The 19,418-nt window shown below is 51.2% G+C and overlaps 1 protein-coding gene across 2 annotated transcripts in view; it reads right to left on the bottom strand.

Annotated features, from left to right (window-relative positions):
* Positions 1-19,418, bottom strand: part of PTPRA (protein tyrosine phosphatase receptor type A) — a 107,108-nt gene that overhangs the window by 55,692 nt on the left and 31,998 nt on the right. For both annotated transcript variants that reach the window (XM_034064678.1, XM_034064677.1), the window contains exon 3: positions 2,661-2,727. In XM_034064678.1, the coding sequence (XP_033920569.1) occupies positions 2,661-2,693 (33 nt within the window). In that variant the 5' untranslated portion in view covers positions 2,694-2,727. The remainder of the gene's footprint in view (positions 1-2,660; positions 2,728-19,418) is intronic.

Below are 19,418 nucleotides of genomic sequence, written 5' to 3' on the forward strand. Positions count from 1 at the left end.
ATACACAGGGAACATCCTTGGCTCCCACCTCCCAGAAGATGCTGGCAATGCAGCTGGAAAAGGTACAGGGAAGGATAGGGATGGCCTGAAGGTAGTGAATGGGCCTACAGGGATGCTGGAGGGGGACTTGTCATCGGGGACTGTAGGGACAGGACAAGGGGTGATGGGTTCAGACTGAAACAGGGGAAGTTCAGGTTGGAGATAAGGCAGAAGCTCTTCCCTGTGAGGGTGCTGAGGCGCTGGCACTGGATGAGCTTGAAGCTCCTTTCCAACCCAAACCACTCATGACTCCATGAGACTTTCAGTGAAGATCACAGGTTCAGCATCAATGGGGAATTCTGAGTGAAATGAAAAGCTCCCATCTCCCCACAAAACCTGGATTCATGTCCCCCAGCCTTGAAGGGATCCTTTCATTTCTCTCCCTATTCCTCTGAGACGCCATCATTTTCAGTATTGGATAATTGGAGTCTGCAGCTTGCAGGTTTCTTCCAAATGTCAGCTTCCTGCTTTTGTAGCCAGGCTGATGACACTGGAGCTCATTTGCTTAATTACTGCTTTATAAATGATCACTCTATGAGAACATGAAACCCTTCAGAGGAAAGCTTAAAGCGCAGAATCAGAGACCATCACAATCACTGCTTACTCCCACCTTCAACATGGGTTTGGGCCACGCTACTTCAGTACTATTTCCTCTGATTGATGGCATTTTACTCACATCCCAGAATCCTGGACTGGTTTGGGTTGGAAGGGACCTTAAAGCTCCTCCAGCTCCAACCCCTGCCACGGGCAGGGACCCCTTCCACTGGAGCAGCTGCTCCAAGCCCCTGTGTCCAACCTGGCCTTGAGCACTGCCAGGGATGGGGCAGCCACAGCTTCTCTGGGCACCTTGTGCCTTCCCTCAGCACCCTCCCAGGGAACAGCTTCCTTATAATTGGGAAAGAATCACTTCCCAAATACAAAACTGGACTCTGCAAGAGTCCAAGTACAATTATCCCAAGTTCTTCCTAACAGGATGATGCTGCTGTTTGAGCAAGCTGCTCCAGTGGAAGCTGTCCTTGCCCATGGCAGGGGTTGGAACTGGATGAGCTTTAAGGTCCCTTCCAACCCAACCCATTCCATGGTTCTATGATCCTGATGCTGCCACACAGCCCAGAAGGGTTCTTCCCTTTCAGATCAGCACCTTTGTTTCTATTTCTCCATCTTTCCTCCCCCCAAGCACTTGGCTATTGCTGACCAGTGCACCCAGGCACACAAATCCTTCCTCTGCTGGGTGCTGTGGTACCATGGAGCAGAGGGAGAATGCTTTGCACAGATGTTCCTTTTGCATGAAACAATAATTCATGCAAATCCCTGCTCCAAGCAAATTCCACAGGCGAGCATCTTATCGTGCGCCAGCCAGAAAGCACAACTACAGGAGAGAACTCTAAACCTCCATTGAAAGAATTTGCTCTTGTTACAGCTTGAATTTCCCCTTCTCCCTCCAAGGACTCAGCCAGGAAACTCCTCACTGACACGAAACACCAGCCTAAGCACTAATCCCACCCATGGTAACGAGAAGTGTAAACCCCAACCGCAGTGTAAAGCAGAGCCGGTGTTAACGTCCAACAGACATAACACACACCACGTTCACCCTGATACTTCCTGACACGTTTAGGGGCTGAATAAATCAAGGATCAAATCCTGTCTGTGACACTGGGTTCACCAGGCTCCAAATCCGAGCATCCAACTTTGCTGTACTTTGGGTATGTGCAGGCTGCTGAGGTTTGATACCACGGTGGCAACTCAAGGACCACTCTATCACCTTTCCAAGCTTGTGGATTGAAACAGTAGGAATGTGTAGAGCAAAGCACAAGGTTCTCCTGCACAAGTAAAGGTAAGAGGCCTTTGTAAGGGGTTTTGGATTGCAATGGGAAAGGTTGACTCATATTTAGGTGTCTATACAGTGACTATGGTCAATACTCCCCATCGTACTCCAAGAGGAAGCAGAGAGCAGCAGCAACCGTTGCATCACCACGATGCTGCTCCAGAGCACAACAACCAAGGCAGAATTGAGCCAGCAAGGCAAGCATCCATATATTCGAGCATCATAAAACCTACTTATAAATACATTTAACTCAACACCCATTTGTGCTTCTATTCCAAGTTTATCCAATGCTTTCATGCTTGTAACATCAGGGATTTTCCTCCATTTCATTAATCAAGACCAGAGCTCTCTCTTGCCACATCTGGAGATGGACCAGCTTTCCACAGAAGCTCAACACGATGAAAATAAACTAACAACATGTATTTTTAGGTGGGATAGCAAGTTAGAACCTGAATTCCAACCCAACCACTACGCTTCAGCAGAACAAGAAAATCCCTGTGCTGAGTGCTCTCAAATAAGAGCCATTCCCCTTCCAACAGAGCCCTTATTATCCTTTGGGGCAGGAAGTCAGAGTTTTTCCACTTAGTTAGGTTCCAGGTAGCTCTTAAATAAGATTTCCCTTCCCTCTGTGTTTAAAGGGACACTTGAACACAAGTTAATGCCTTGGCCATGTGCTGCCACTGCTGTGTACTGAGCCCTAAAATAGAGCCATGACTGCTCAGCCACCAGCCGGGGAGATGTTATTTCAAGGAGAGGATCAATGCCAAGATGCCAAATGAACACCACTTCTTCCTACCTTACTTGTCATCAGTAAATCATCCACCTTCATTGGGAGCCCATAAAGGTTCTTCCAGCGGTGCCCCCTGCAAATAAACAGAGAGAAAAAGGCTTTTCAACCCAAAGAGTCAAACCTCAGCATCCCCTGCTGCCGGCAAGGTCATTCTGCTTCCTTTTACCTGCATGCAAATGCAGTTTTTCATTATGGCTCAGGCTGCAGACACACTTGAAAACATGAATATAGCTGTGAAATACAGAAGGGGTGAGATTGTGGAGGTTTCCTGGGTTAAAAGTGCTTTGGGGCAGAGACAGAAGTAGTTACAAATGCGGAGGCTGACGTTCGCAGCTTCCCTTGCTCTGTGCACTGATGCATGGGGTGAAGTCAAGTAAAGGAGAGCCTATAGCTAGAAGGATTAATGATATTTATCATGGTGAAGGCACTTTGGTCTCCTATGAGTGTGTTATTAACCCAGAAACAGGCAGATGGAACATTAGAAAAGCAGGTTTGTGGATGTTCATTTATTCCCACCCTTCTGGAAGGCACCAGAGAGCTGCATGTTGGTCACCAGGATTTCTTATGGCCATGGATCACTGAGGTAACCACTAGCGCTTCCCTAAGCCCAGTCCCCTCTGGATACAGCCTTTGGCTGTAGGATCAAGTGCAGTCCTAAAGGGAACAGGCTGAGCCTTGTCCCTGTGGTTCAGGTGACCCATAGCAATGTCTGTGATGCTCTCACAGCTCTGCACAAACCAGAGGCTCTCGGACTTGGATTCCTTGCTCCATCAGCAAAGCCGCATCTCAGGTGCTCATGGATCACCCATGGCTGTGTCTGGTTGATCCTGGGACAAACCAAACCTCTCCCACCCTCTGCAGCTCTGTTTTCCCTCCCAGATCTCTTTTACCTACACCAGCTTCAAGGCAGCATTGGCTCCTTGCAGCAGTTGGCAGAACCAACCCCTCCTTTCACTGATCCCATCTGGGCTGATGCTATAAAGTACAAAAGTAGAGACCGGAGGCACTTGTAGATTCAGGGGTGAATAAACTCCATCAAATGAGTATCTTCTTCCCTATGGAAGGCTTTGCTCCCCAGCCGTGGGCAGGATGTGACCCAGCCATCTGCTCTATCAGTGCCAAGTAGCTGCGGAGCTCAGACATAATCCCTGGGTGATCTCCTCGCTGCTTTTCATCCTAGTCAAGTGTGGACTCGAGCCCTCGTTCAATGAGACAAGCCTCAGCACTTCAATCAGATGGGCACAAAAGGCTGAGTTTTACCTCTGAGGAGAAGCAAAAAGCTGATTTAGTTGAGTGTGATAGAACCAGGAGCTTCAAAGCAGCGAGAGGCAGGGCTCACATCCGCTCTGAAGGCTGCAGGAGAGCTGCTTAACCCCAGCAGCCCATCAGCATCAGCCACTGCCATTTGAAGCTGAGTTGAGATTAAAGACACTGGATGTGGCAGGGAGGAGGAGAGTGGGTAACTTCCCTGTCAGCTTCTGCTCTCTCTTGTCTCTGGTCCACAGCAAGGAACCCACACAAGTGCCAAACTGCATGGTCCCTCCATACCACTTGTGTTTCCTTCCTTAAGATTCAGTGTTTCCTAACACCTCCCAGTGATGCTGCTGTCCTGGGACACAGGGGTTCGGAGGCTGCTGTATGCAATGCAGCCTTCAGCCCATCCTCTCTTTCCTGTGCAGTGGCCTTCCATCCTTCAGTTAGCTCCATGCATTTAAGACAAATGGGTAGAGATAGGGAATTTGGCACAGGTAATGGTGCTGTCAGTACTTATGTGGTCAGTCTACTCAAGGCAAGGTTGGATGGGGCTCGGAGCAGCTGCTCCAGTGGAAGGTGTCCCTGCCCATGGCAGGGGTTGGGACTGGATGAGCTTTAAGGTCCCTTCCAACCCAAACCAATCTATATGGGATCTATATGGGACTCTATATGACTCCTTTCCCTGTTGTACTTAGCACTACCTGAGTTGAAAGGGAATCACAAAGCTCAGGGCAGGCCACACGCAGTGTGCACAGCTCCCTGCAAGACAAGACCAATGTCTCACTGAAGGGAAAAGACACTGGGAGGCAAGGAAAGAAAGCAACTGCAAAGTCAGAATGAAAACCAAAGAGCTTATAAAAGCCTCTGAAAGCCAACGTGACACGTTTGAATGGGTTTGCAGCAGGCTGTGTCTTCAGCTGGCTGTAAAAACACATCAGTAACAGAAGAAGAGAGTAATTCCCACTGCATGACTTGCAGTGACTCATAAAGCTCACTCCTCTGACAGGTAAGGGGAAGTACATGAGAACAGAAGCATCCGATGTTCCATACGCTAACAGGGACATCTCACATCCACAGCTGTCCTTAGGAATCACTCCCATGGTTTGCACGTGGAGCAAGTGTGGTTGCCAGAGAGCAGATGCATGGCACAGCTGAAGGGAGGTGGTGGGTCCAGCACTGGGCTTACCCAGCCACACACCAGCCTTTCCACTCATCTGCTGTGCCCTGAGCCCATTGAGCCCCAGTGTGCCAGCAATGTAAACCTCGTATAGAAACAGGGCATGGTTTGGGTTGGAAAGGACCTTAAGATCATCCAGTTCCAACCCCCCTGCCATGGGCAGGGACACCTCACACTAAACCATGGCACCCAAGGCTTCATCTAACCTGGCCTTGAACACTGCCAGGGATGGAGCATTCACAACCTCCCTGGGCAACCCATTCCAGTGCCTCAGCACCCTCACAGTAAAGAATTTCTTCCTTATATCCAATCTGAACCTCCCCTGTTTCAGTTTGAACCCGTTACTCCTTGTCCTGTCACTGCAGTCCCTAATGAAGAGTCCCTCCCCAGCATCCTTGCCAGATAATCCTCCATAACCATGGTATCCTGAGGATGCAGGGCAGGCAGCTGGCTGTGGAAGCCCTGGATGCAGCTCACCAGCATTGGGAACAGCATCAGCATTACCTGGAATTATTATATGATATGTTAGTTGTATACCTTTGGTTGGAAGCAATCTAACCAGGTAAACGTCTATGCTGGTGCAGCACATCAACAGTAAGGAAGGCTGGCAAGAGAGCTGGGAACACCTTTAAGAGCTCCAAGTCCAACCTTCATCCCAAGGCCAGCACTAACCCATGGCACTGAGGCCTCGTCTCCACGCTGTGTGAACACTTGCAGTGTGTGCCTGCAGCCCTGCCCTGTTCCAATGCCTCTGGATCATGGAAGGGCTGTGGATGTTCTCTACCTACACATTCCCACAGCATACTCCTGGAGGAACTGGCTGCTCATGGCTTGGACGGGTGTACTCTTTGCTGGAGGTGTCTGAAAGAGGCATGGATGTGATGCTTCAGGACATTAGTGGTGGCCTTGGCAATGCTTGGGAATGGTTGGATTTGATGATCTTAGAGGTCTTTCCCAACCTAAATGATTCCATGATCCTATGATTTCTGTGCTGGATCACCCCGTTCACCACGGAACAACTTCATGCACAACACCATTTCTTTGATACAACCAAGGAACACAAGCTCACAACCTCACAGGTCTCTTTTGGAATAACCCCATTTGGGAACGGCTGCACTAGGTGGGATCAGACAACAACAGCAGGTTTGCTAAGCAAAACCAGGAATGGTGGAAACCATTACATACAAAGACATTGAGGAGCTGGGGTTAACAAAGGTGGCCTCCATCTCCTGTTGGGATAATGAAACTAAAAGGCATTAGTTGGCGAGACAGCCCCAAATCCTGCTGCCAGCATAATCCACCTGGAAGCCAAGTGCATCCAGGCAAATTAAACCTGCCTTTAATCCATGCAAATCTCAGCACTGGAATCTTTTATTCTCTTACCTCCTGCCACGAGTTTCATCCTGCCCCTCACCCCAGTGAGCTGCCAGAGGAACCAACACACAGCTCCATGCTTTACTAACATGGAAGAAGGAATTCCGGAGCTGGTGGACACAGCTTTGTGCTTGCACGGTTGGGTTGAGACCAAACCCTGTTCCACGTGTGCTTGGTTTAATCATAGGTATCCACACACATAAATGAGGGCAATTTGTGCATAAATTAGGCAGCATCATTATGCTAATTGGGATGGGCTGATTGCACTGAGAGTGTTTGCAAGCTGCCACAATCCTCTGGGACAGCGCAAGAGAGCTGCTGCATCCGAAGTGATGCTGAGATGCCACTGGCATCCCTCTGTGGCAGGCAGGACCCAAGGCAAGGCTAAGTAATGGAGCAGATGGGGTGAGGAGACCTGGTGGGGTTTGCTTCCTCTGGGTCCTTTGTTAATCTATGATGCTGCCCTCTAAAAATGACTCTATTTCCTAAAGAGCAAATCCAAACCTTCCTTGTGATGCATGAAACCGGGTGATGGATAGATGGGGGCAGAGAGAGGCTCCTAGAAACACCACCGAGGGCAAACACCAAGGTGCATGGGAGGCAAATAAAGAGCAGCAGACTCAAACCCCTTGCACTTTGCTTTATCAAATCTAAAGTGAAGGAGCAAGTCATGACAAAGAATAGAACCACTGAACTGTACCCCTTCCGATCCCCACCTGAATGCAACAGAGGCTGGGACTGGGGATAGAGTATCCTTGGTGATCCCTGTCCTAAAAGGAAAACAACCCAAGTAAATCTTATTGACTGAACAGGCAAGGATAACAGAGGAACTGCAAAGTGACAGCTTCTGCTCTTTGAGATTCAGGTCAGTAGCCAAACACGAGCAGGTCTATCTAATGCAGGAAATCATCATGGAATCACAGAATCACAGCAGGGTTTCTGCTGGAAGGGAGCTTAAAGCCCATTCAGTTCCAACCCTTCCACTGGAGCAGCTGCTCCAAGCCCCTGTGTCCAACCTGGTCTTGAGCACTGCCAGGGATGGGGCAGCCACAGCTTCTCTGGGCACCCTGTGCCAGCGCCTCAGCACCCTCACAGGGAACAGCTTCTGCCTAAGAGCTCAGCTCAGTCTCCCCTCTCTTGGGCAGGTTCAAGCCATTCCCCTTGGCCTGTCCCTACAGGCCCTTGTCCCAAGCCCCTCTCCAGCTTTCCTGCAGCCCCTTTAGGCACTGGAGCTGCTCTGGGGTCTCCCCTTCAGGAGCCTTCTCTTGTCCAGGCTGCCCCAGCCCAGCTCTCTCAGCCTGGCTCCAGAGCAGAGCTGCTCCAGTCCTTGCAGCAGCTCCATGGCCTAAGATCTCATCTCAAAGTCAGAGCAGCAAAGCCATCCAAAAGAGCAAGAACACGGAGGTGAGAGGCTTTAAAACCTTCCATGTGGGATGGGTTGGAATTCCAGCCCCATTACCCTCTGACAACTGATTATTTTTCCTGTGTGCTGCACTGAACATACTGTATTTGCTCTCACCTGTGGCACAGTGAACGTTACCATATGGTTTGCCCAAAGTTGACTCATTTTACAGCTTTTAGTACTAGGTTAGTGCTTGGGGCTCCTCTGCTCCATGTTTTATAGCCAGGCAAAGTGCCAGCACGTCTGTCGGAGGGAAAACTCCTGGCTGGATAAGGGAAAATAAACCAAGCGTGAATTCCCTCGGAAGGGAGACAGCTCAAGTCCCACAGGTAGGATTCCTCATCATAATGATCCCATCTGGCAGCTGAAATAGTGACCAGTTTGGAAGGCAAATGGCATGACTCCAGGAGCATCCTCTGGTACCCAGGAGGAAGGAGGTGAACTGCAGCACCAGAAACACCTCCAGCCCCTGGAGCTGGAGCTGAGCATCACCAGGAGCATCATAGCCTCATCCTCCCTAAGAAGTCATATGGATCCTGGCACGGGCCAGCATCAGTACCTTAGCCCCCAGTGATTCCCAAGCCTCTCTGAACCCCAAATACCTCATCACAGCAGCAGCTTTAAAACCTCTTCCCTCCACCCTTTGGTGACTGAAACAGGGGAGGTTTAGATTGGATATAAGGAAGAAATTCTTTCCTGTGAGGGTGCTGAGGCACTGGAATGGGTTGCCCAGGGAGGTTGTGAATGCTCCATCCCTGGCAGTGCTCAAGGCCAAGTTGGATGCAGCCTTGGGTGCCATGGTTTAGTGTGAGGTGTCCCTGCCCATGGCAGGGGGGTTGGAACTGGATGATCTTAAGGTCCTTTCCAACCCAAACCATTCTATGATTCTATGAATTAAAGGCTGTCACCAGCAGCTCGCTTTTGGGTCACAACTAAGCCAAAGCTATGGGAAAAGGCTTTGTCCAAAGACTTTCCCCACCAAATCAGTTCAAACAGGAAAAGCCAAAACACGAGCTGGCAGCACCATCGGTGCGAAGAGTTTCTCCTGCTGAGGAAGAGAACACAGTGAGATCTAAACCCCACATTCAATAAAGTTATTCTTCACTGTGCTATTTCCCTTTACAGCCTCAGATCAATCTGGGTTTGTTTCCACCACAAACAGTGTCTGTGATTGTTTGTGAGGGGAGCATGATGCAGGGACCCAGCGTGCGAGCTGCCAGCTCCGAGCTAAGGGCACAAAGGCACTGCCTCGCTGCAGCAATTCCTGTAATTCAAGCCTGGCAAACAATTCCCAGCCTGAAAACGGGACAGCATCCAATCGTTATCTGCTTTCTCCTAAAACAGGAATTTAAGGCATCCACCCTATTGACTCTACCTGACTGTTTGCTGTGCTGGAGGTACCACGACAGCAGCCAGCGCCGGTGGTACCTGCAGGCCTGCCTGTTGCTTGTTCTTTCATCCTGTGTGTCAGAGCTGAAGGAGTGATCATGAGCAAAGAGAGGCCCTGGTTGCTTCACAACAACTGAACAAGCTGGGGGTGTTCAGAAGGTGAAGTGTTCCTGGGCTTCTGACCAAGGCAACTGACTTTATGGTTGGACCCAATGATGTTAAAGGGATTCCCAAACCTGAATCATAGAATCCCAGCCTGGTTTGGGTTGGAAGGGACCTCAAAGCTCCTCCAGCTCCAACCCCTGCCATGGCAGGGACCCCTTCCACTGGAGCAGCTGCTCCAAGCCCCTGTGTCCAACCTGGCCTTGAGCACTGCCAGGGATGGGGCAGCCACAGCTTCTCTGGGCACCCTGTGCCAGAGCCTCAGCACCCTCACTTATACCCATCCGGTCCCATCTGCCCTTATTTGACTCTCAAATCATCACTGGTGAAAGCCTCTTGCATACAGTTGTGCATCCACAGGCTTCCGAAGACATGGCTCTTGGGTCGGTGCCCACCTCTGCATGATTGGGGTGGTTATTTCCCCCAGCTATCTCACTTCAATGCATTAAGGATACCTCTTTCCAAACATCTTTGCCCTATCTCTTTGCATCCAGGCCAGGTTGGACACAGGGGCTTGGAGCAGCTGCTCCAGTGGAAGGGGTCCCTGCCCATGGCAGGGGTTGGAGCTGGAGGAGCTTTAAGGTCCCTTCCAACACAAACCATTCCATGATTCCATGATTTTCCAATATTCTTAAGAAACCACATTGCTGGGTGCCCATCCACGGGAGCAGAGCCAGAAGGTAGCTCAGAAAACACAAGGGAATGACCCATATGGGCACACACAATACAGTGAGTGAAGGACAGCAGCCAAGGGAAACGGCCTGGTTACACACAGCGTGTTTTCCTTGTGGATTTGGTTTCCCCTCCTCCTTCAGGATGTGTCATTGGGGTTTGGAAGGTTGAACCCCTTTGGTTTACCTCTGGGTGTGTTGGTGCTGCTGGCTCTTATCAGAGAGAAAGTGCTCAAACAAAACGCTTTCACCTGGGCTTGTGTTCCTGTGTTCAGCCAGGGTTTGGTGTCTGCATGGGGTGGAACAGGGCCACAGGTGATGCTGCTGCAGGAAAACTGGTTATTTGGGGGGTTTAATGAATTATTGGGAGGGATGAAATCCTAGGTTGGGTTGGAAGGGATGAATGGAGATTAGAAAAGGTGGTGGGGATGTATGGAAGAGCCAAAATTAAGGTGACTGCAGATTAGGATCATGGAAGCATTTATGCTGTGTCCAGCTCTGGGGCAGCAGCACAAGAGGGACACGGAGCTGTTGGAGCAAGCCCAGAGGAGGCCATGGAGCTGCTGCGAGGGCTGGAGCAGCTCTGCTCTGGAGCCAGGCTGAGAGAGCTGGGCTGGGGCAGCCTGGACAAGAGAAGGCTCCTCAAGGGGAGACCTTGGAGCAGCTCCAGTGCCTAAAGGGGCTGCAGGAAAGCTGGAGAGGGGCTTGGGACAAGGGCCTGTAGGGACAGGCCAAGGGGAATGGCTTGAACCTGCCCAAGAGGGGGGAGACTGAGCTGAGCTCTTAGGCAGAAGCTGTTCCCTGGGAGGGTGCTGAGGCGCTGGCACAGGGTGCCCAGAGAAGCTGTGGCTGCCCCATCCCTGGCAGTGCTCAAGGCCAGGTTGGACACAGGGGCTTGGAGCAGCTGCTCCAGTGGAAGGGGTCCCTGCCCGTGGCAGGGGTTGGAACTGGATGGGATTTAAGGTCCCTTCCAACCCAAACCAGGCTGGGATTCAATGAAGCAGATACATAAACAAGCAGTGACCCTACTCGAACACAACTCAGGAGGGCACATCAGCCTTCCAGGGCTCTGTGCCAGGGCTGCCAGAGCTGCTGAGCACCTCATACACAGGCAATGGGCAGCCCAGTCACTGAGGTCTCGTTTCTCACCCATTAAAACATCTCCAACCCTTTCAGTCCTATTCCCCTTTGCCTTCCACAGTGAATAAACAGATTTGTGAAGGGAGGAGGAAACCCCATTTGTAGGATTCAGTTGTCCTCCAGGTTTGTTAGGAGCAGCTTGGAAGGGGAATGGAGGAACAGAACCCTAGAACCCCAGGTTGGAAGGGACCTCAAGGATCCAATGGGTCCAACCGTTCCAGGCACAGCATCACCTACACTGGATGTCTCAGCACCCTGTCCAGCCCAGTCTTAACAGTGTCCAGCACTGGGGAGTCACCACTTCCCTGGGGAGATGATTCCAGTGGCTGCTTGTTCCCATTGGGAAACATGTTCCCCTTGTGTGCAGTCGGAATCTCCCCAGCAGTAACTTGTGCCCATCACCCCTTGTCTGACCCATGGGACTCCTGAAGGAGTCTCCATCTGCTTTGTAGCCACCCTTTAACTACTGGAACCCAGTGACAAGGTCTCCCTGAGCCTTCTCTTCTCCAGGCTGAACAGTCCCAGGTCCCTCGGCCATTCCTCACACAGCTTCCTAATCCTTGTGTGATCTTTGTGGCCCATTGGGGAGCGTTTCACCTCCAAGCCACTGCCAGGCCCTGATTTTGGGTTCACCATCCAAGTTTGTGAATAAATCCAAACAATTTCCTATAGGATTTATATACAATTTATATAGAACCATCAACATTTATTTTCTTATATTAATTTATAACTGGCTTGAAACAACCCCTCTGTTATGATAGGGGTTGCCCCAGCAGCAGGGCAAGGGATGGACCCTTTGCCTTCACTTCTAATGGACTGCTCAGCACATTGCATCAACGGGTAATGCTGTAGCAGTGTAATAGCTTTTAGGCTGGATGGAATTCAATGTTTTGACACAAACAGCCCCCAAACACCACTGAATCCATGGGGATCAGGAGGATTACAGCACCAATCTTCACATCCATCAGGTTTGATGCATTTAGCATCTTGGTAAGGGTGTTATTACATTACAAAGGGTCTATAGGGCAAACTTCTGGAGATGCAGCCCAGGAGGAACCCCCTTCCTGGTCCACACCACCCCAGTGCCCCCAAACAGTCCAAGATCCAGGACCTGCAAGAGTGTGCAATGTTCCTATGGGAGGGATGCAGTGGATGGAGCACAGAACCTGCAGGACTCATCATCCTGTGACACTGCTCGAGGACTCCCACTATGGGAACTCGGTAACCTTTGGACATGTTGGAGATGGAAAACGGAGCCAAAAGTCATGGAGGGGACCTCTTCATGGATGGAAATCTTTGAAGTGTGGAGCCAGATGTTGTGTGCAGCTGTGATGCTTTGCTTTAAGCCATCAGTGACATCCCAGGGTCTTCAGGCTGATGAACACAAGAGGGCTCAGCTCTCCTCAGGGGTTTCTGCTTTGTTTCCTGCTCCAGCAGTAGAACAAGTCACTTGGTTCAATGCAATTCCTCTCTATAGCACTGTAATCTTTGTTTAAAGTACAAACCGCTCCTTTAAAGGCTTGGGTTGGGGGGGGGTTTATGGAAAACTACATCTTTTCAGCTCAAATTTGCTGACCCAAGTGGAAACAAACCCCCACCAAGGCTGGCCCCTCCACAGACACCACGTTCCTATCTTAGTGCCATAATTTATCTGCTGTGATTCATTAGCTAAGCTTTAAAGAAGCAGATCAAGGGAAGGTGCAGAATAGTGAGACCCCCCAAAAACATCCTCAGTATCAGTACTGCAAACCTTGCACTGTGCTGCAGACGGATGTGGAAGTCTCTAAGCTATGAGTAGGGTGATTGGATTGACACCAGGGCCTGGACCACAGGCATCACAGCTCCCAGCATCGCATCCCCAGGTCGGGATGCCCTGTGGTCACCAGCAGAAGGAGCCTGCTCCCCATGGAAGGCCAACTTGGAGGCTCCTGACCCATCCACCAGACAACCCATGCAGGAAAGGCACGAGGGAAGCACGAGGGTGACAGATTAAAAAGCTGATTTGCATAGAGGAGGGTTCTCTTGCAGGGCTAACTGTGGGGTTGATTTCACCCTAGACCATAGAACCATAACCTGGTTGGGGTTGGAAAGGATCTTAAAGCTCCTCCAGCTCCAAGCCCCTGTGTCCAACCTGGCCTTGAGCACTGCCAGGGATGGGGCAGCCACAGCTTCTCTGGGCACCCTATGCCTGTGTCCCCACCACAGATCATGCTCTTTGCTGCATCAGGCACTGAGGAAGTGAAACCCATTTCCGCAGCTCATGTGATGTCTGGCACTCGGTGCCTGAGATCATCCTCCAGCCTCGGCAGCAGGAGGCACAGGGGCAGGAGTGTGGCTTTGCCTCTAAGCCCGGCTGTAGCCAAGGCAGTCTCACCACAGTGTCTTATGGAGACCACTGAAACTCAGCCTGGCTGCTGCAGGGCCCAGCATCAGAAGACCCTGTGGGTCAAAGAAACATAGAATGGTTTGGGTTGGAAAGGACCTTAAGATCATTCAGTTCCAACCCCCCTGCCATGGGCAAGGACACCTCACACTAAACCATGGCACCCAAGGCTTCATCCAACCTGGCCTTGAACACTGCCAGGGATGGAGCATTCACAACCTCCCTGGGCAACCCATTCCAGTGCCTCAGCACCCTCACAGTAAAGAGCTTCTTCCTTATATCCCTTGTAGGGTCCAACCTACAAGGAGCATCACCTGCAACAGGCATTAACAAGGGAGGCTACAAAGAGACATCTAAACCTAACTGTTGAGTTACGGAGCTGCTGTTCCAAAAACCATGGACTCCTCACAGGCCTAAGGAAAACCAAACAAATTCACCTACCACCTTCCAGGCCAGGGGGAATGGCTTGAACCTGCCCAAGAGAGGGGAGACTGAGCTGAGCTCTTAGGCAGAAGCTGTTCCCTGGGAGGGTGCTGAGGCGCTGGCACAGGGTGCCCAGAGAAGCTGTGGCTGCCCCATCCCTGGCAGTGCTCAAGGCCAGGTTGGACACAGGGGCTTGGAGCAGCTGCTCCAGTGGAAGGGGTCCCTGCCCGTGGCAGGGGTTGGAGCTGGATGAGCTTTAAGCTCCTTTCCAACCCAAACGAGGCTGGGATCCTATGATTCTATGCTACCTGGAATGACTCCTCCAGCCGTGTTGTGCAATAGGGAGCGTGATTCCACATGTGTGTTCTAAAAGCAGGAGAGAATTTTGGGTGTTGTGTTGGAAAATCAAAGCCCTCTTTGGGGGAACCTGCGGCCGGACGATCCAGTTGGACCAGCTCAGCATTCCCTGCAATTTAAATGTACTCTTCCAGAGTTTTCATCCTGCCAGGCTCCACAACTTCAGTTTAACTCCTTAGGAGCAGGTTTCCAAGCCACCAGCACTCTCCTGTTTAAATGCTACAGCCTTAAGAGGAGAAGAACAGCTCGGAACGTGTGCTCCTCACCTTCTTACTCCTCTAGAAACCCTTCTGGTTGCAGTGGGATGTGGGAGAATCCAGGATGCTTCTGCACAGCTCAGGAAGGTCTCTTCCTCCACACCTGCCTTCTTGGAGCTTCCTGGTGCTGTGTGCAAATGGGGATCTCACTCTGAGCACACTTTTTACCCTGATTCAGACCAGATGTTCCTCTGCATCCCTGAGGTCATTGTCTGAGACCTGTGACATCCTGGCACTTGAATTCTCTCCTTTCTGGTCCTCAGGTGCTGCTGGCACTGATGGGCTCCAAAGCACTGCAGTTTCCTAACAGTTGCTCCCAGGGAAGAGCTTCTGCATAAGAGCTCAGCTCAGTCTCCCCTCTCTTGGGCAGGTTCAAGCCATTCCCCTTGGCCTGTCCCTACAGGCCCTTGTCCCAAGCCCCTCTCCAGCTTTCCTGCAGCCCCTTTAGGCACTGGAGCTGCTCTGGGCTCTCCCCTTGAGGAGCCTTCTCTTGTCCAGGCTGCCCCAGCCCAGCTCTCTCAGCCTGTCGCTTGCATCAGACCTCATCTAGAAAGCGTTTATGGGATGGCAGCATCTCCCACATCGGGATTGTTTCCTTAAGGCAAACAACTGCTCTGGCCCAGAGCAGAGCTCTGGGGTGCTTGAACCCATCCTGCCCTTCCCCACCTCTGCCTGAAGCATCCCCTCTGCCAGGGCACTGATTTACTGCTGTAGCTATGGCCCCAGCTCTGACAGGCAGAAGTGACTCTGCAGCAGCACAGGGTACATCCCTGCAGTGGCACAGCTCCAGCGCTGACACAGGGATGATTCTGCAGCTTGAACCCACATGCTCACATAAAGGCATCTGTCATGGACAGGACTTGCTTCAATAGATGCAGAGAAAGGCAAGAGAACAAGGCTGCTGCTTCCCTCCCAGCAGCAGAAAGCAGCTCCCACCGACCACGAGCTGCTTTTGTGTTACATCCCATTAAAAACCCACTGGTGTTTGGGACTGAGAATGCCTGTGCAGGCAGCGGGGCTAAAACTCAGCTGCATCCAGCCTACAACACAGGCTTCGTGGGGTAGGAATCCAATGAATCCCATGTGAAGGGACTTTAAAAAGTAAAGTAAAAGGAAGAACATCCCAACCCACAGCAAATCCCAGATGCAAAAGCTTCCTCTTGATGCTGTCAGAGGGCAAAGGAGCATTAAGCATCTATAAACACAGTAAGTGATGCTAAGGGACGTTAATGTCCCTGTTCCCTGGGAGGGTGCTGAGGCGCTGGCACAGGGTGCCCAGAGAAGCTGTGGCTGCCCCATCCCTGGCAGTGCTCAAGGCCAGGTTGGACACAGGGGCTTGGAGCAGCTGCTCCAGTGGAAGGGGTCCCTGCCCGTGGCAGGGGTTGGGACCGGATGAGCTTTAAGCTCCCTTCCAACCCAAAGCGTCCCATGACTCAGGGATGCAGCACAGGGCACATCCTCACCACCCCGTTGGGTTCCCAGGCCTCGGTGGTGCATTCCATAGGGAAAGGCCCTGCTGCTCCCAGGCCTGCAGTTACCAGTAGCAACGGTGCCTAATCCAGCCCTGAGACAAAACCTCCGGGGCTCATTGATACCCACAGCACGCACTGAGCAGAGCCAGTGCGTGGCCACAGCGACTGCAGGGGTTTCATTCAGTGCAACCACGGGGTTAGAACACACTTGGGGTTGAAATAAGCCCATTGAAATCAGTGTGTACAGAGATGCACTTGGAATGGATGAGGTGGGGGTCAGCTTCAGTGGAAAAGATGCATTAAAGCTGCTCCCTCCACTTATCCATGCGGCAAACTGCATTTATTTCACTGGTTGATTTCCATAGTTTTAGAGGAATTGTTGCTCTGGGGCTGATAATCCTGATTTGGGGAATAGAATGACAGGAAAGGAAGATGATGCTGATGGGAAAAGGATGGAATCAGTTGCTCTCCCCCATACTCAGGTCCCAGCACTGAAAAGGTGCCTCACTGACAAAATGATGCTGCTATCACATCACCTATGGGGCGTATGGACAGCAATGAATGTATAGGTTGGAAGGAGAAAATGAACCCAATACAGTTTCTACTGAAGCTATAAAAAAGGAGTTCCAGACCCTGGGCTGAGGATCTGGGATGAGATTTTACCCAATTGCTACTTTTTTGGTGGTTTCTTCACCAAAATAGCAACTTTTACTCTAATTTGAATGATTCTAAGTTGAGAAAGGCAGGAATTAAGTGAAAGCAGCAAGATTTTATCCCCTATTTCTCATCTATCAATACAACAGAGGTGGGATGGATCCAGGTGCACAGGGGAGAACAAGGAAAAGCTTGTACATGGTAGCTGCACAAATCCACATAGATTTGTGCCTGTTTGTCTCTGGGCACACCAAGCTACGGGCACCAGGAGAGAAAGGGACCTGAGCATCTCTAAGGAGGTCAGGCAGAAGAGAGCAAGGTATTCCACAGGACCACATGGCAGGAGGACACAAGAGGGACATGGAGCTGCTGGAGAGAGGCCAGAGGAGGCCATGGAGCTGCTGCGAGGGCTGGAGCAGCTCTGCTCTGGAGCCAGGCTGAGAGAGCTGGGCTGGGGCAGCCTGGACAAGAGAAGGCTCCTGAAGGGGAGAGCCCAGAGCAGCTCCAGTGCCTAAAGGGGCTGCAGGAAAGCTGGAGAGGGGCTTGGGACAAGGGCCTGTAGGGACAGGCCAAGGGGAATGGCTTGAACCTGCCCAAGAGAGGGGAGACTGAGCTGAGCTCTGAGGCAGAAGCTGTTCCCTGGGAGGGTGCTGAGGTGCTGGCACAGGGTGCCCAGAGAAGCTGTGGCTGCCCCATCCCTGGCAGTGTTCAAGGCCAGGTTGGACACAGGGGCTTGGACCAGCTGCTGCAGTGGAAGGGGTCCCTGCCCATGGCAGGGGTTGGAGCTGGAGGAGCTTTAAGGTTCAACCCAAACCATTCTATGGCTGAAGAGCCATCCCAGCCCCATGATGCTGAAAACATCCAAGGCACCAACCTAAAGTCCCCGTGTTCCTGATATTCCCTTCATGCTACACCCTTGTGCATGCACGCAGCCTCCTCCCCAGCCAGCCTGGGGAGATGTTCTTCTTCTTGCATTAAAAAAGAGAAGGAAAGGGTAAAAAACCCCCTCGATTATTTATGCCACTCATTGAACAACACCAGCTATTGTCAGGGAGTGTTTTACAGCCCTGAATGTCACATTGAGAGTCTGGTCATGCCAGGAGGAAAGCCACATCCCAGCAGAAACTGCTTTATTCAAGGCACCCGGAGTCCAGCTCCGAGTAAAAGCTAAAAGGAAGCCGGTGGGTGTGACAGCCACAGTTTGCACAGTGATAGGAAAAGAGGCAGGGAATGGTGCTTGATCCAAGCTGTAAAGGTAGGAAAACCCCGAGCTGTATCATGCAGAGCCAATGGGGGTTAGGGACAGAAAGCTTTGGCTCCGTATTGCTCCATAGGAATTGCATGGAAGAGCAGAGCTGGAGCCATTCCCAGTGGGAAGCAGGGTGAGAGCAAGGAGGGAGCTTTGCTGTCGAGAAACCCAGGCTGGCTCAGCAGACAAGAAACCCGTTTCCTGCCTGATTGCAAGTGTGTGAAGGGAAACAGGGCTCTGGGCAAACAAAGCCCAGCTCCATGCAGGCAGCAGCGAGAGCCTTGGGAGCACCCAATCCCCATCTAAACCCCTCAGTTACAGAACACAGAAAGGGGAAAATAAAGCAAGAAGCCCTTTTTCCATGGTTTTTCCATGGTTATCAAACTGGATGGGTCACAATCTTCGTCTGTCACCCCCCAAATGCCACGTTTCAGGTTACTTCCACCCCATGTACCTGCAAGGATTGTCTCTGAAGAGTGTTATTCCTATGGGCTCTGGGGACATTGAGCTCTCAGAGCCAGCCTTTCATCTGCAGAGCTTGGGAATGGACTGCAAAGAAAGCAAGTGTCACTTCCTTCCCCATCCCACCCCTCCATGTGCTGATGAGGAAGTTATAACCCCAGGGAAGTAATGGGAGCACCCAGTGCAAAGGGAATGCAGCTCCCAATAGGAGAGCCCAAGTCCCTGCAGTGCTCTGACCTCCAGGATGCATCCTTGCATCCAACTCAGGAAGCAGCTTTTCATGGCTGGGTATCAAAGCTCCTCCCAGTTTTGGCTTCTCCACCTCGTCTCCCTGCAGAACCAGTTTCAGCACGGAGGTTTGGGTGCTTTCATTAACCAACACATGGATATTTGCCCTGAATCCAGCACTGCTGCTCCATGCTTCTCCAACCACCATTGGATGGATCTCATGGATCTGCTCACCATGAGCAAATATCCCAGCAGTAATCCCGGATTTCTAGCTTCAGTTTCCTAACTCCCCCATGGCTGTTCCCTCTAAGCCCAGAATTCCAGCTCTGCCAGGGAACCTCAGGACACTGAGAGCTGGTTTATCTCTCCCATAATCTCAATTCACCCTGGAAATACCTATTGGAAGCTTTCCTGCTATAGGTGCCCAGACTCCACAACCCCTGCCCACACCTTCCCCTAACATCCCTAACAAAGGCTAAGGAAAGCTCTATTAAATGTAAATGCAATCCTATACCCTCAGCACTCCTGTTCCTGTTATCTTTGCTATCCCAATGATTATTTTCCAGCAATCACACCATGCTGCTGCATCGATCTCTTGATTTATGCAGAACCTCATCCCTATTCCACCTATTCTATGGATTACTTGTAGCCTGATGCTCAGTCGCATCCCAACTGGAAACCCATGGTGCCAAAAGACCTCTGAGCACATC

The sequence above is a fragment of the Melopsittacus undulatus genome, chromosome 7, assembly GCF_012275295.1.
Source record: "Melopsittacus undulatus isolate bMelUnd1 chromosome 7, bMelUnd1.mat.Z, whole genome shotgun sequence".
Taxonomy (NCBI): domain Eukaryota; kingdom Metazoa; phylum Chordata; class Aves; order Psittaciformes; family Psittaculidae; genus Melopsittacus; species Melopsittacus undulatus.